The 17992-nt window shown below is 33.7% G+C and overlaps 1 protein-coding gene across 3 annotated transcripts in view; it reads right to left on the bottom strand.

The window, feature by feature from the left end:
* Positions 1 to 822: 822 nt before the first annotated feature.
* The window catches only part of PXDN (peroxidasin), an 81825-nt gene continuing 64655 nt past the window's right edge, over positions 823 to 17992 (bottom strand). For all 3 annotated transcript variants that reach the window (XM_059467940.1, XM_059467941.1, XM_059467942.1), the window contains 6 exons: positions 17625 to 17759; positions 16291 to 16499; positions 8007 to 8127; positions 5412 to 5544; positions 4401 to 4514; positions 823 to 3743 (listed from right to left, as the gene is read on the bottom strand). In XM_059467940.1, coding sequence (XP_059323923.1) covers positions 3621 to 3743; positions 4401 to 4514; positions 5412 to 5544; positions 8007 to 8127; positions 16291 to 16499; positions 17625 to 17759 — 835 coding nt within the window. In that variant the 3' untranslated portion in view covers positions 823 to 3620. The remainder of the gene's footprint in view (positions 3744 to 4400; positions 4515 to 5411; positions 5545 to 8006; positions 8128 to 16290; positions 16500 to 17624; positions 17760 to 17992) is intronic.

Raw genomic sequence — 17992 nt, 5'->3', positions numbered from 1 at the left:
TTATAAAAAACTGTAAACTATATAAACTATAGTAAGTGCAATTAAGTGCAACTGAACACCATTCTTAACCTTGTCTCTTGGAATCCTTCTTTAACTTCTTCCATATCAAAATAAGGTAACTTACAATTATATTAATTTCAGTGATACTGTATCACAAAATTCTTCAAATGAATTTCAAGTAAATCTGAAAAAGGAACTGACCTAGTGTCCTAGAGATCCTGACACTTCACCAGAGGATGAGAGCAACTCATCATGTGTCCAGCAGTTATTCATGTCCCGAGATAAAAAGAATAAATGAGGTAAAGAAGATCTCTTGCACAGAAGATTCATTTTGAGCTGAGATTGCATGAACCTGAATATCCATTGGTGAAATGATGTGAAAAAAGAATGAATGTAGAATCAAGTGCTTGGGAAGGCAAGCCATGACTGGACCTATTTGAAGACACGAGGAACTGTAAGAATAGGCTTAAATTTGCATGTGTTTGTATTTAACTGTTATGGCATTCCCATAAAAAAAAATTTCAGCACTAAGGCCTAAAAAATGCATTTTGCTAAGAAAGAAGTGTATTTTTAAATATTCTTCCTAAGCCTGTGGTATCTTTTTCCAATCATCTAGAAGAAAACAGTGAAGAGACATTTTAATTATATGTGTTGTAATATTACATAAACTACTGAATCTACATGACTCCTTAGCCCATTGCTTACTTCTCAGAAACACCCTTGATTATGACAATCCTGCTTAAGATAAGTAATATGAATCTTATCAAAGGTTTACATTGGAACTTCAGCAAATAATTTAAAGAATACATGTACAAGAAGAAATCTTGAAATTTACTTGGAAATGTGACCCATTTTATTTTAACTGTAAAGCATTCATTATACAGTGCAAACAGTTCTTTGGTAAATTTACTGATTAAAATAACAACAATGACAACTTTGTTTTAGGTAACATTTTAAAAAAGAAAATAAATATGTAAAATTTGCATCATATTACAGCAATATTCTCACAGTGGATACTGAGCAAATGGTCAGCTAGCCATTGGCCACTGTTTCAGAAATGTTGAAGTCAAAGCTGATTCTAAAGACACTGCAATAAAACTGAACTAGTACAATCCATGACTGATTACATTTTACACTGTGGATAAAGACCTTTTTTTCCTGGTTTATAAACAATGGATGGTGAAAAATAACTCAATATTAGACTTGTTACATTTGTTTAAGCATATCCGACTCCTAAGCCCATTTTATATACCAAATGAATAAACAGTGAACAACAAAGAAAACCTCCCACTTTGGAGGCTGGAGAAAAGGAACAATCAGCTATAAGGTACTATTTTATAATGTATAAAATGGAAACTCTCTTCTCCTATAAGCAGAAATCGTGAGAAAATTTACTTATTATAAAATTGAAAAGAAAGAATGCAAGTAACCAGCTGGATGTATTACTGCCTTATTTAACTGTTTTGACAGTTAAATTATATTTGGTTTAGCTATGCAACCTTTCCTCTTTGAGGAATTTCTGCTATAGGTCAATGGGAGCTCCATCTGAGTTGGAATTACAGGACGAGATGTGGTTTGGACTCTCAAGAAAAGTCAACAAAACACAGAGTATCAAAGGAACACAGGAATGGCAATCTTTAGGAACCATGTGATACTCAAATATCTCGCCACCCAATTTCTAGAAGTATTAACAAAGAACATTACATAAATCAAAACATTGTATATAAAATCAATTAAAATATTCTTTAAAATATAAATTGCAATTGCATGTGTACCACACACCTTTAACACAGCACTCACATGTACATATTGATTCTACCATAGTATGAAACAAAGTTTCTGTAGTAAGCTTCAAAGTTACAACAAAGTTTGAATGTGTGTCATGGTAACAGTTTATCAAATTAGAAATTATTCATGTTAGTAATCAGAAAAATTATGTGCCAAAATATGATAGTGGATTTCATATTGCTGTGCTAGGTTAGTTATTAGACAGGTATTTGTTCTACCATGCAATAATTAAGTACTCAGCCTGTTTGCATAATCTGAAATACTTAACATATGAAGTTTTAGTTTTGTGCAGATTTCTTTGATACCCTAATCACTGTCCCTTGAATTTCAACACTTAAGCTCAGAAGTCAGTGAACCATGTAACCAGTTTTGGTTCTTGTGAGTCCTGACTTTGGACTAAAGGACAAGGCAATAATATCTAACAAATTAAGTATTCAGGGAAAGAATCAATTCTGAATAAACAGAATAAAAACTGTAAAATGAGGTATGATAGTTGTCCTTCACTCAATCTAATTCCTGGTCAAAACCACACAGTTTGCATCCTATAAAGTACACAACTTTGAAATGCTAGTGTAGACATATACTCTATAATGTTAAACATTGAAATGGGAGATGAAGTCCATTGAAGACCATTTTTAACACGAATGATAAAAATATTGAGGTAAATATATATATATTCATTAGATGAAACTGGGAAAAAAACCAAACACCTTGTCAGAAAAAGTAGTCAATCCACAATTAATCAGGTTGCTTGATTTTGATTTTTCCTTTTTTCAACAGTGCCACAATATAATCAGGAACATATGTCTATTGACAACATGCACAATGAATCAGTAGGAATCTTTGTATACAAAATGGCATGTGACATCTTTTCACATTTTCAAAACAGGGCCATAAAATTACACGAGCTGATCTGAGATAAAGATAAGCATGCTTTCAAACTGACCTGGATGGTTATGTTACAAAATTTAAAATAAATGAAACAAACAAACAAAAAATTCATCAAGCAATTATAAATGTTTTGACAAAAGGATTCTGCTAATTTTTAAGATCAAATGCTACTCTGTCATGCATGTTTCCCTAGAATGAGGAACACTGTCAATTATATCTATAATACACATTCAGTTGCTTTTGCTTTCTTCCAATCACAGCTATTTATATTTCCTTACTAATTCTAGCTTTTATTGCTTTGAAAATTTGGTTAATTTTGCTCCTTAAATTAAGGAAAGGATGTTGAAAGGTGTCAAGTAGCTTTCTTTATTTCCTTGCTGGTCCAGGCCCAGCAGGGGTAGTGTGATTTAACAGAATTTCCATGCATTGATGTTTGCAGAAACTGGCCTGGATATGGCATTGCTCAGGCACGGTGACCTCGTGTTTTCCTTTTCCTGGCATTTTACTAAATAACAGCAAAAAGTTAAGTATCAAGACAGACTGGTACTAGAAAGGGACATTTACTTAATGTTGCTAAGTAAAGATAGGAAACAAAGTGTTCATTTTAGAGTAAATCCTAAACCCAGTCATTTTGGGTACCTAAAACTACCCGACAGTGTTCTTTTAAAGTAGCACCAGTTCGAGTTTGTCTAACCTGAGAAGTATAACACACAATTAACTTTGACCTGTTTGCTATTTTCCCTTTTGTTAATTTTTGCATTGTGATTCACCTTCACGGGCAGAAAATAAAATGATACATTATGTTATACTGTTACAGCACCATTAGAATATTGTAAATCTCTATTTCTTGCTGTTGTTAGGACTGCAGTTACCTGTTTTTGCCATCAGCAGGCACTGATATGATTTCAGGAGTATGCACCCTAAATTCTTAAAAAGCAGAGTTATGGCTTCTTTTTATTAGTATTTTGTTGTAAGCAGACGGGACAGCAATCTCCTTCACCCTTCACAGGTGCTTCGCAGTCAGCGGGCGGGCACGATTCCACAAAACAGGTAATCTGACCACCCTGTGCCAGGGGAAAAATGACAGCACAGAAACAAACTTAGCTACGTGTTCCAAACAGAAAATACATTTTTCATGTTATTGCAGAAAATAATCTCATTCCTTCCCTGTAAGAACCTGATTAATATGGAAACTGCACAGAGTCTGCTTCAGTATAACCTTGCATTGAGAAGGTGAAGGCACTCTCTGGATTAGCTCATTTTTTGATAAAGCAGCCTATATGCTTTTGTCCAACATTCAGGTGTGACTGGGGTCACAGAATGTTGTGACCTGGAGACTAAGCACTAACATATTTTTCTACTACCTTTTTAAAACTTTCTCTCTGATAGAAGAAAATTACAATCTAGCAATAAGTCAGATGAGCTTTTATTGATTTTTATGCATTTGGTTGGATTTTTTCCAAAGTGTTTCACTTTGCAATTAAATTTACCCAGGTAACTACACATCCATGAAAACAGAAATATAATAGATAACAGCTGGATTGAAAAATAATGTCCAGGGCAGGGATGTCTGAATAATACAATTTTCTGCAAACAAAACCCTGAGAACCATAGAAAAATTTTGCAAGTATTACACAGAAATTATCAGGTACAAAACTGGAACTGCTGTTTTAGAAGCAAAATTATTATTTCTATCACTAAATTAATTTCCAAATACTTACTTTGCATTCACACACAGTACAAGAGTCCCTTTTCCAGGTTTCATTGCTGGAATATGATTTACCCTCTTCATCAGTGCAATCAGAATTACTGAGGCGTGATTCAAGTTTTTTTATCTTTAAAACATCAAAAAAAGTTAGCAACTGAATCAAAAAAAGTTTTTATTTGTGTAAAGTATTCTGTTTTTTCTCCTATGATACATGTTATATAATCCTTGTTGTACTTGTCTGGGTTTTGCTTCTCACTGCTTAGTTTTTATAATGCTAAAAGATTAGAAACAGGTAAAACATATGAAGATAATCTTTCAAAAGAAAGCTAACAGAAAATACATCTTTCCTACCATTGAAATACTCAGCTAGAGCATACAAAGAGAAAAATCTTCATGTTTAATCTACAAAAAGACAAATTTAAACTGTCAAAAATGTTTTGGAAAGGAAGTGAATTTTAATTTTTTTTAAAAAGCACCTTAATTAAGAATGTTTACTTGAATTTTTAAATAACTTCTGTTTGGTGTACATTTTAAAAATGGGATTCCACTATGGCTGAATAGAGTCTATCTGCAAACATTGTAAAGTCTTCTCTAAGTGATCTAAAGCTTAAATCTGTTTATAGCTGTAGTCTGGCACATTACTTCTTCTGAAGTCTGCATTTTAATCATTGCTTTACAAAAATTGTACACATTTAAAATGGTAAAAAATATTTTATTAACACTAAAAACAAATTTTTTGAAGATTAATTCTGTGTTTAGTATACAGTGGTTACACAAGGCTTCAGATTCAAAAGTCAAGAGGGTCCAGCTGTAGAATATTTCAGTATGATTTCAAAAGAACACAGAAATAGAGAATACCACACCATCTTCTGTGTTGGTTTTTGTTTGAGGTACTATGTGGTGGGTATTTTCTGCAGGGGATGTCTAAATATTAAAAAATGTAAGACAGATTATAGGAAAACATTACTAATTAAATCTACAATCAGACATTATAGACTACAATAAATTCATTATAGCATCTTACCTGATTTCTGAGGCTTGAAATAGTTTTTTGCATTTCCAAAACAAATTCTTTGAAGTCATTCACTGCAGGTACATTTCTATTTTCATCAGATGTGGATGTTGCATTTCGAAAATATTTACTCTGTTTCACAGAACTGCAACAAATAAATGCAAAGTCAGGATATTCATCTAAATCCTTTTTATTTGGCTAGACATTTTAGGACACTTAACAAAAATGTAGAAGAAAAGCAACCAACAAATGTAGGAATATGAACCACAACAGCTGGTGCTGAAGACAGACTGAGGACAGGTGAGCTCCAGATTACTGTCAACATCAACACCAACAGGGAATTTCTTATACTTAGAAAAATTATGTATTTCATGCAGGGATACGCAAAAAGTTGTCACCAGTGACACTATACAGCATCACATTAAATTCAGCCCTGATCTCCAACAGGAAAGCAGGCTAAAGTAAGGGAGTCTTAAATAGTGTTCCCTCCAATATGAAATTCACATTTCACATTCTGAACCATAGATTCTTCCTCTACAGGCTTGTACCAAAACAAGTATTTTAAGAAATATGACTTTAAAAAGGAGAAAGTTGCATTTCATAAATAAATGAGAAGTACTTCTAGGTATGAATATTTTTTTAACTAACAATTGACATCAATACTGCTTATAGTACACAAAAACTAAAGTCTTTTGTCTGCAGTGTTTTGTCTTTCCAGCTGATATCTCATAACAGATATATAACACTAAATTGTGTTAATCAACTCAATCTGTTAATGAGAAAGAGTAACAAAAGGAACTGTCTGTAACTAACAATATATTATCTGGTACCACTTGAATAAACAGGCATTCAAAAGTATGGATAACACTAATTTTTAAGTCTCTTATTACATTAAGATCCTTGAATCCATTTATTTTTTTAAGGATTCTTGAATCCATTAATAATTACAGGCATTACTATTTGGTTAGCATGTCATCTCCAGTGCTAAGGGATACCCAAAGAATGAACTGAAATTCTCATATATCAGCACTCAGGATTTATAATCTTACTGCATAAATTAAACCAGCACTTCCTGGCAGGGGTTCAAGCTACTCAGTTTCCCATAGTTTTTAATCTAAATTAGAGAAAAAGAACTCTAAACAACATAACATGCCAAAGTTCAAGTAAACCAGCTGCTATTGTGTAACAAAATATTTAATCTTCCCCACCTGTCCAAGTTATTGAAAATGAGAAGCTAAAAAAAAGGAGGAAAAAACCACAAATGCAATTTAAATACAACACTGAGCATGAGAACTCATGGGAATGTTCAGTGACTGAGGTGGCTCTAGCTTTATTTATGCTACAAATGAAATATTGTAAATCTACTATTTTGTAGTCCTAATTAGTAATTGGACTGAAACACAGTCAAACGAGCTGGTACTTAAATGTAAGGGGTTTTTTTTTCTTGCTTTCATTTTGACTTGATTTTACTCCTATTACAACTTTAGAATTATGGGACTACGCACCCTTAAAAAGTCAATTGCTGTTTTGTAAAGTTTTCTAGCAGTTCCTTTGCAAAGATGGATAAAACATCCTTCTTCAAGGATTACTTCAAAGGAACCTTCCTTTTCATATTATCTATAGACCAGCTTATCCATAGCTGCTGTCTTCTCTTGTCTAAAATCCTAACACCTAAAGGATCTTTTATTTTGGGACAGATTCCTCTCAATTGAGTGGAACATAATCATAGTATTCCTTCAAGTACTATAACACCTCCAGAGTATTTGAAATTGCTGAAATTCATTTACCTCTCTATGTATCTGTCTAGATGCTTTTCTTGCCAGAGTGGGTACACTCTGCTAGATCATCATCATCATCACTCAAATAGAAAGTTTTATTTGTTAAAAGAATGCATGCTGAATAGAAAGAGCTGTAATTCAGGTGTCTCAAATTTGTTCATCATGAAGGATCCTCACAAGAAATGGTCTGAGCAGAACTCATTTCATGTCACTAATTCGTAGGTAAGTTTTCATTCCCATGAAAGGGCAAGGATCTGTACAGCTGATAATTTGTGACTGAAACTGTGATTAACTTCCTTGCTATATTTTGACGATTCGGGAGTTATAAACAATATTATTAGCACTGCTGTTCTCCATTCCTGCTTGAAGTATTTTGGGCCCAGGAGCAATCCTTATCATTATCACAAATTTTTATGCAACTGAAATCACCACTTGGTATCCTCCTATTTCTACAGGAAAATCTAGAAGGTCCAAGTAGGAAATGAAATAATTTAGATTAATTTAGTTACTGCAGGCACTGTAGGAATGTGGCATTTCATATCTCCAAATTACACTTCATTAGTGACTTTTTTTTCATGAAAACTGCAGGAAGAATGAAAGTACTATACTTATACTACTCACAAAGAGTTTTACACAAATTTGAGCTTGAAAAAAAGTGGTTTATTATTAGCAGATATGCAGAAGTGTCAGAATAAAACACATCAATCATAAACTTGAGAAAGCAGGAACTGGAAAAAAAGTGGCATGTGCTCCCAAAGAAATCATTCAGTTTCATTCCATTTTGAAAAAAAATGTTTTTTTATAATTCTTTTTTTAAAAAAGGCCTCACCTTACTGATTTGGACATTTTCATTTTCTTCAGGGGCTTGTCCTCCTGAAAGCTGTAGTCAAGAGAACGTCTTCCCCGAAAGTGATACGAAAATGCATTAAACTGTCCTCTGGTTCTACAGTCTGAAAACAGACAAGAAATTACACATAAACAACAGCATATTTCAGCAGTTACAATATTAATATGGTTTGGCAGTGTTTTCTGTATTGGTAAAGGCAAGTCATACATTCAGTCTCATCCCTCTGGAACTGGTTGATGGCAGATGAATAAATCTCAGTGATAGAATATTTAAGCTAGTTAGATGCAGAGAATGTGATTACCCACAGACCAGCTTTTTAGTGTGAAACAAAGGAATAAATACAACTTTAACAAACCCATATAGTGCTACTTTATTCTTTTAACTTCTGAAATTTTCACTCTCTTGGCTTTTAATTATTTTCTGGGCAAACAGGGCAGCTACATAGGAAGAAAAACAATGACAGAAAAACCGCTTTGTGGGTACTTCATCTATCCCAGCCATTATTACTTGTTATTTCTGCCATCTGAAAGAGAATTTTCAATTTAATTCCAAATTTGCAGACATGCTTTATAGGTTGATGAGACTGATTTCCAAATCTGGGGAATCTGAATGTATCACCAGACCCTAAACTCCTTCCACAACAGAACAAAAATCTCAAGCCTGAAAATGAGCTATGACAGAAATCTTCTCCTAAGATCTGAAGAGGAGATCTTGGCAGCATGAAGAATGTCTTTCTTCCAGTTCACTTTATTTAGCCTTTCAACCACAGTGAGTATTTGGAAAGAGTCCCATTTAAGACAGAAAAGCAAAACAAAATAAAACTGCAACAGCGCTTGATAGAGGAGACAATGAGAAAATAGAAGTTTTCTCATTTCTGTTCACAGAAGCTTTAAAGCTACAAGTTATAATGGGCCAAGCTGAGGCAGGAACAAACTACATGATCAACTGCTAGAAGCAGAGTCTGCTAAAACCAAAGGGAAAGTCTAAATAAAGGACGCCATAGGCATTTCTCAGCTAAGTCTGGTATTAGCAGAATTAGCCATGAAAGCAACTGAACGTGGGAAGGAGTAATTTTCCATAACGTTTCTCTTCATTTGCACCAAAACAAATTAAATCAGAATCTCGGTAATATTTATAAAGTATTTTTCTGGAATTTAGATTGAATACCTGAAGTATTAACACAAATTACTGCAAAAGTTTCAAGTCTATAAACACTGCTTAAATGAGCAACTGGAGAAATAAATGGAAGGTTGCTCTGATTACAAAAAAATAGTTATCTTGGACTACTCTTAATTGTGTTGAACTTTTATGTATATTAAAATATTATAATTTCTCTGTTAGGAAAAACTTATGTTTGTCTTAATGGCTTAATATCATTTAAGACATAAAAAAAGAAGAGGATTACTGACAAAAAAAAAATTCAGATCAAAACCAATATCTACAGATCATTCTTGAACACCTTATCCACAATTCCCCTTCCCTGTGCTTTCCTTGCTGTTAGTCCCATTCTTTAATAAATGCATTACTTTCCTCCTGTAACAACAACACCCACTAAAGAACTACATGCTATTTGCTGCCAACATATTGTTCATTCTTCTTCTGTGTTCTGCTGTTTCCCACATAACCTCCTTGTTGTCCACTCAGAAAGTAAACTCATTCAGATGGGAACAGACCCATGTGTCTGTAAGAGGCTTGGCATGAAGGCATTTTTGAAAACCCTTAGACACTTCTATATTTAGTATGGTGAGAAAAAGGATCATACTGAAAGGTTCCTGAAGAATGAACTAATTCTGGTCAGGGGAATTTTTTCCTCAAAGCAATGTGCTGCTTAAAGTTTCCCTGAGTATCACAAAGTCTCTGGTTTCTCTTGAAAGCAATATGTGAAAAGTTTCTGCTATCCTCCTTTGTTTAGTAACTGCTATAGTCATCTTACATAATACAGATTTTTGGGGTTTTTTTTGTACAATAACACAATGGCCCATTGTTTTTTTCATTCTTAGGTTGTTTCTTAGAAACAAAGGTCTGAAATCTTGGGAAGGTTTTATCACCTTAGACTGGTAAATATGAGAATCATATGTTCAGTGGCAGCTTTAAGTACACAGATCTGACTTTCTGAGTTTTTCAAAACTCAAATATGCCAATGTGCCAAATTACCAGCTCATGTTGTTGGTTTCTCTTTCAGGTAAAACAGGGAGGAATGTCACTGCTGAGAGGTGCAGGACAAAATGCATCAGCTTTCAGACAGCCTAAATGAAGAAATTCCTTCTCTCTCCTTTTTTTTTAAAAACTTTATTCTTAATAAAGAATATCTTAGCAGTAGCAGTAAATAAATTTTAAAAAAGCCTGAAATTCTGCTTCCCCCCCTCCCCAGCTTAACCAATATCTCCCCAGATTAGCTATACCCATTTAATTAGCTATATACCATTTAATTTTCTGCAGAAAAAGTGAATGTTTAAAAGTGACCTAAGAATTCTTTTTCTCTGTGGACAGTTTTATCTCCCAGAAGTTAGCTACTGTTACACTGCAAGTGTCAAGTTGATCCATTTACAGAATCACAAATAATCACAGAATAATTTATGTTGGAAAAGACTCCTGATATCTTCAGATCCAACCTTTGACCAAACACCCCCTTGTCAACTAGACCATGGCACTAAATACCATATTCAGTCATTTCCTGAAAAATTCCAGGGATGATGACCCTCCCACCACCTCCCTGGCCAGCCTGTTCCAATATATAAAACCCTTTCCATAAAGAAATTGGCATTTCTATTTGTATATGGCAGCCATGTCCATATATTTAGAAAATCCAGTTTCCCACGAGGTTTAAAAAATGCAACTATTACATAAATTGGATAATAAAAAACCTGATGGAGAATTATAGTGCAATCTTAATTCTCTGTGAATCACTCCTCAAAATCTAGGCCATGGAGAATTAATCTAACAGTAGATTTAAACAAAACAACTTGAAAGACTGAGGAAATGTGAAGCAAAGCACATATATCTATTTGATACTAGTTTGATTCTCCAAGATTTATTGTAGTGAATTAGGTTGCTTTTACTGTAAGCATTTGTATTAAGAACTTGTAGACATGCCAGTGGGACCAGTAAAAGGGTGGAGAAACTAAAAATATCTGATGTAAAATGATTTTTTTTGAGTAGATGTTTTCACAAAGCAGCTACTTAAAAATTGCACAACATAGGAAAGCAACTTTTCACACAAAATGAAGCCCTAACTCAAAACAGTTGCTTTTGTTATTGCCAAAATGGGCCACAACCCTTCACATTGGACAGTATATCTTAATTTCTTCTGTTGAATAAGACTTTCTAACAAAGGATAAATTGAACACCTCCAAAAATGTAATGTGGTGGTCTGAAATCCTACACTACTCTGCTCAGATCAGAACAGATGTCTTTTGTAAAAAGATTAGTTAAACATCTGAAAAGGAAAATGTATAGGAGGCAGATGATGAAGTAACATCTGCATCAGTTGTCATCTGCCAGCTGATATACTGGGGAATTTTAAGAATAAAGATGTTTTCTGTAGTTTATCTCACAGCTCACAGACTGAGCTTCAAGATCAGTCTATTACCAGAACTAGAAGGTTCAAATGTTGGGAAAGCAAATGTCGAGTTTGATAATATATAGCTAATGATAAGACTAAAGATATTTAAAAACATATCACACTTTCATGATGTAAATAGGTCTTGGATGGTCTTCAGGTAGATAAAGGAGAAACACTAGGTTCTTGACACCAAACCAAAGCAAATCCAACCTCTCCAGTGGAAAAATTAAATAGGACTAGTTAGGGGATTTTGAAGATCAAAAATATGCAGCTTTCGGAATACAAATCAGTAAGAAAAAGTAATTTCAGACAGACTGAAAATCCGTGGAAATTTTTCAAATAAAGACCCTAGGAACTGTCCTGCTCACCAGACTGTGAAGTCAAGAGTGTCTTAGAAAGGCAGCAACAGTCCATAGAAAAGAAGGATATCCTTCAGCTGCCTAGATTTGTAGAAATCACTGAGACAATTCCATTAGGATGCTTTCCCACCCATGTTGATCTTAGAGTCAATGAACACTGACATAAGGCGAGATTGCAGCCTGACTGTCCTCCAGAGACATCTCTTTATTGCCAGCAGTGGAACTTGGACAGATCTGGCAACTGAGTCAGGAGTTTGAATTTAAACACAATGTTTTGGCCTGTTGTTTTCCTGTTGCTCTTTGGAAGGGATGGCAACTACTGGCATGAAACTCCTGGTAGCAAAGACAAAGCAATGTCATAACTTGTCTCCTTATTTTATGTTTATGAATGGAGAATTGTATTTAATGGATCATAGATACCTGAGAAAGATAAAATATTTTTGGTTTGGATGAAATACAAATAAAAATACTGATTCTCTCAGTAAAATTTGTAATCATACAAAAACACTGGGCTATATTAAATACTTCCACTCAAAGATAAAAAGGATGACGTCTTTATAATTATAGACCATGGAACTTAATTTTAGTAGCCTGGAATAGACTGAATTGTTACTAAGCTAACAGACACTATCTTTAAATGTAAATTTAAATGTACAAAGATAATTTGAACATAGAAAGCAAAGATATATGACCTGACCAAAGCATACAAGTTCTGGGTAAAGACAAAATCTTTTCAGACATAAATCACATCATTTTGGTATTTTGGGAGTTCTTGGTGAACAATATCCTTAGTCAAAAGAGAACTTCCAGTCTCACACAGAGATTTCTGTTAACATTTTAAAGAGTTATTTCCACTATAAAGCACAGAATTTAGTGCTTTGCCCAGTGCTGTTTAGTGTTCTCGTTGAAGATTAAAGGACATAATGAGAAGTGCATAATAAGAGATTAATGTTGTCAGTAGAGAAGCAATAGAAAGCATAATTGTTTCTCTGGTCTTAAAATACAAGGGTTCATAAACATAGGTCTAATATACTGAAAGCATTCAGATTAAGAATGTATCTTAACTCTTCTAATGAAATTCAGTGGGATTAAAATGTTTGATCATAATTTGTATAAGGCTGTATTCCTGAATTAAACAAACAAATAAAGAAAAAGAACAATATCTGACAGAGGAGATAGGCTGTTCACTAACTGAGAAATAGTTAAGAAAAATCTTTCCAAATCAGTTTACACTTATAAGGATGACTTGCATCTTATCTGAATCACTTCCTCCAGGGTCATTGTCCATTGTCCTCCTGGGTCCATGTGAAACCTCAAGGGTTTTGACATAAAACAAAAGGTTAAAGAAATTTTTTACTTCAGCTTACAAAAAAAAAAAAAAAAACTCCACAAAACAAAACCAAAAAGTGTGAAACTTTTAAAGATTTACATTTGAGTAATCATGAAAACCTACACTGATTACTTTAAAAAAAGAAAACAAATTCAAAGTACACTTCTTGCACTAGAGAGCCTGAAATAAAGCACCAAAAGTTTCTTGTTTGAAATATTTAAAGCTCGAGTGCTCTTTGCACAAATAAAGAGCAGCAGCAAATCCAGCAATTACTCATCATCTCTGACAGGACAAAGAAAGATAGAAAGTGAAATAAGACAGAAGAAAACTTTTGCACTTCAGTGGAACTCCTACTTTTTGCCATAATAAACTAGTAATTCTGTTGTATGATTTGCTAATTGAAATCTAAAGTCAATCTGTTCTTTTTATTATTATAAAGAGGAATAATTCTTTGCTTTATAAGAAGGAAATGCTATCATTATTTAAAAATCTACAATGCAGATTTTTATAACTAAGAAATTTTTCTATTCTTCATATGGAAAAGCATTTTGACTTTTAACAAAACAGGAAGGACAACAAAACCAGATGTGTTTTTAACCAGGCTGAAACAGCTGAACACATGGGTCACTTATGAAACATACATAAAGGTCAATGAGCAATCTTCTGTATGTGAAATTTAAACTTAGGATAATTTAAATTTTAAAATCATTAGAAGCATTTTAAATCTGGAGAGGGATTAAATTTTTTTTTCCTTTTAAATAATGAACAATAATAAATTTAAATAAACAAACCCCCTTAATGTATTCAACTCAAAATGCTGTTCCTGAGTGTATGCCCCACCTCAGAGAAACAGTGGCTACGGAAGGAAAGAAATTTTTCATATCAGCTACTTAAACTGGATTCCACAGAAAACGTCACCATCATTCATCTGTGCAAGAAAGCAGTTCAAGCCACACATACTTCACTTTCTCTTCATTAACCCCTGCAAGGCTTCAGCAGTTCAGAAAAAGGGGATACAAATAGGAATTTTTTTATAAAACAGTACTTATTTACCCTTACTTTTGCTGGACAGTTGTCTAACTGTGCTGCATCCAGTGGTATTCTCTGGTAGCGACTTTCTTAAATGAAAGTGCAAACTGGGTTGTTGAACACAAGAATACTCTAAAGACTTTCCAAAGATAACATCTGTTCTAAAGGGCTCAGTGATAATATAACATTTAGAGAATCAACACATAATTTCTCAGAACAGCTTTATCTTTTTTACAAATCAATATAAAATATGTATTTGTGAAACTGTCTGTCAAGCTTCATGAACCATGGCAAAGAGAACTTATCCTGAATTTGAAGAATGTGCTTTATTTATGGTAAAGCATTTAAAGAGTGATAATTGATTTTCTCCCAATGTTTCTGGCATATGCCAGGGAAATTTTGAAGACTTTCTGGAAGACTTTGTATTAAAATTACAATGTGTCAACAATGTCTAGCTTTTTAGAAACTATTATCATTAATTTGGGAATGGCAAACCTGTTTTTTAAACATTGTTTCAAAACATCCAAGTAACTTACACCCAAGTAACTTTAAAAAAAGCTGTAAAAATTAGAGTAAGGCCTGAAGGATGTTGTATATGGGGAATACTGTACAAGATCTTATTGAAAATGAAAGTATTTATTTCTGTTAGTTTCACACTGATAACTGACATTTTGAACAGTCTTCAAGGAAGAATTTCCTTAGAGAGTGATTATTTTAAAGACTTGTTAACTGGATAAGACAATACAGTAATCAGTTTAAAAGCTAAGTTATGCAGTAAATTTGAATAATAAATCTCTATCTACCTTTTTAATTATGAGTGATATCTGAGTTTGTTCTCATGGTACAGTCACATGACTGTAAATCCTCCCTCAGTATTTACTGTATCTGTAGCAGACTGAAGAGACATCCTCTATCAGTTTAACTTTTACCTTTTGCAATAAATTCTGAGCTGTATCGCAAAAGAACTTGTCATTGTGCACAATTATATTTTACCAAAAGAGTTAAATAGATAAGACACTAGTGGAAGATTATGACTTCTTTCAAAAATGAAATCCACCAGTTCTTTACACATGCATGTCTTTCAACAGAATATTGAATATCCTACTCAGCAGTAGTAAACTCAAGAGAATCAGCAGTAGAAAAGATGAAGAACACAGATCTGGATACCTTTCATCAGCAAATCTACAAGGTATTAGTAATCAAATATATTAGGGAAATGATCAGATTCTAATAATATCAACCAATACTACCCTTATCCTCTGAAATAAGAGCAAGGCTCTTCATACTAGGAATTTGTTTGACAGCAATTTCTCAATAGTAAGAGTTCCCAAAATTCCTGAATACACTTTTACAGCCTGGGCATGCCATTTGAATTTTGTCCAAAGAAAAAGATAACAACATTGTCAAGGAGATCTCAAGAAAGAGAGGTCATCGTCCTCTGAAGCATTTTGTTGTTGATGCTACTGAAAATCATTCTGCACGATCCAGAAGATTCTCTTGGGAATGGATTCTAACTATGTAACAGTTGCAGAGAATTCTGATGTGACGATGGCTGAAGAGAGGCCACGCAGAAAATCTGTGAGATAGAAGCCAACAAACAGGCCACCAAGCAGTGTCCTGTGCTTCATGCAGCTAAACAAATCCTATTTTAGAAGAAAAAAAGCTTATTTTTCAGGAAAAAAAAATTACCCCATGCTCCTAACTTTTGAAGGAGATGGCAACGAACAAGAATATTTGTCCACAAAAGAAAAAACCAAGTAAACAATTATCTACACCTTGCAAAGCTCAAATCAATGTCATTTTTATGAAGTGGTTATTTAAGATAGAATATGGAATGATTTCCCACTTAACAGGGGCTATGCTTCAGATTACAATTTGTAATATCTTAACAAAACCCCCAAAATAGTAAAATATCTTCTTAAAATAAAGTAGACACTTAACAAACTACATACACTTCACTGCCCCCAAATCCACCTCTATACAGACCTTCACAGCAATCTTGCCACATTCTGAGGTCCAGTTTAGGAATATCTTCACAGCTACTATATCCATGAGGGAATTCAGCCACCTTAAAGACATCATGTTGTACCCTGGTTATGTTGTCACCATTGTCACACAGAACTCTGGCAAGAGATGTCTGCTTGATCTGAGTGAGCTGAGCAGGCGTGAACACACCTGGGTTTTCATACCATAACCTGTAATCTCACAGAAAAGACAAGTCTGCTAGTGAAAAGAAACAACTGGCAGTTTTTCAAAGATATTTCAATACTGTGTTCAGAATTAAATGAATTATCTCATAAATCCTGTTCTGAACATTCTATCAAGGGACTGATCCAAATGCAAAAAATCTTGGTTCCTGGTGTCACTTCAGCACTAGCTGGTCTCATGCTGACACTCTGAAAGGGATGAAATCTTCAAGGAATTATTTGATTTCTCTTCTATTCTCATTTTGATGACTTGAGTATTTCTGGACATATAAAATGCCACCAGACTATGAAGTTAAAGGTTCTTTTAAGTAAGAAACTTGAATGACCATAATTTCTTTCTTTAGGCAACCTTCTTATGGTCATGAAAAACTTTTGATGGAATTGCTGAGATTAGAAGAACAGTCAATCTATTTCTAGTTGACTATAAAGATAAGTGAGATGATTTAATTCACCAGTGATTTTTTTTTCTGTTAAACTTTTTTCATTACTATATTGATTCAGAGACTTTCTCATACATGCTTAGCTAATTAATTATATTCAAGAAGTAAACAGTATGGTTTCAAATAGTTCGTTTTTCATACATAAAGGGCTAAAAGCCTGTTATCAATAGCAAATATAAATAATACATTACCATAAAAAGAAAGCTTTAAATGGAAAAGAAAATTTCTTAAGTTACTGATTCTAACAGCTTACTGTTCAGACTGCTTGCATTGTGGTATGCATAGGGGTTATATATAGAAATACTGTTCCAACCTATGCTTAAGTAACAACCACAATTTCTTTGCCAATAAAATAACTCAATAACAATAAGAGAAGCATCATGCACTTTTTCAAAAAGGCAAGTGACTTAATACCTAGCAAAAGGAAACTCAACATGTGCTGGCTGTTATGTTTTTGGGGGTCAGTATGACATTCACCACAAAAAGTAACAGAATTAATAAGGAATCATGGCTTCTAGCCATGTTTTAAACATGTATTCTTCATCTTTTCACATGTATTTTAAAATCATAAATGAAGATAAAGTACAGTTTGTTTTGGAAACATGACATTGCAACTGTTATTAAGCATCCTTAAGTTAAAATTCATTTTGGTTTCTATGGTATTTTAATGTACCTGTCTCCATCCCGAATACGCCTGAACTGTGTGCTTAACAGACACATCAAAGTTGGCCCCAGTCGACTCCCTGGAACTAAGTCTTCCACCATCAGGGCAGGAAATAGGTCTATGTTCAGTGGGGAGCCATACAACCTATAAATTGAAAAATACAAATATTGAATAACAAATATTTTATATTAACAAAATAATCATTACATGGTGAAGCTAAGAGATACAAATAATTCACAGGAAAAAATGTAGTGATAGCACTACATCTTTTGTGAACAAGCTGTGAGTGTATACACAAGAAATCCTGCAACACAGGTTGTACACACCAGGTGGGTCTGCGTGTCTAGCCTGCAATTTATTTTCTCCTAGCACCTTTG

The sequence above is a fragment of the Ammospiza nelsoni genome, chromosome 3 (assembly GCF_027579445.1).
Source record: "Ammospiza nelsoni isolate bAmmNel1 chromosome 3, bAmmNel1.pri, whole genome shotgun sequence".
NCBI classification, from domain to species: domain Eukaryota; kingdom Metazoa; phylum Chordata; class Aves; order Passeriformes; family Passerellidae; genus Ammospiza; species Ammospiza nelsoni.
The sequence above is the reverse complement of the archived record's forward strand: the minus strand, read 5'-3'. Positions and strand labels throughout refer to the sequence as shown.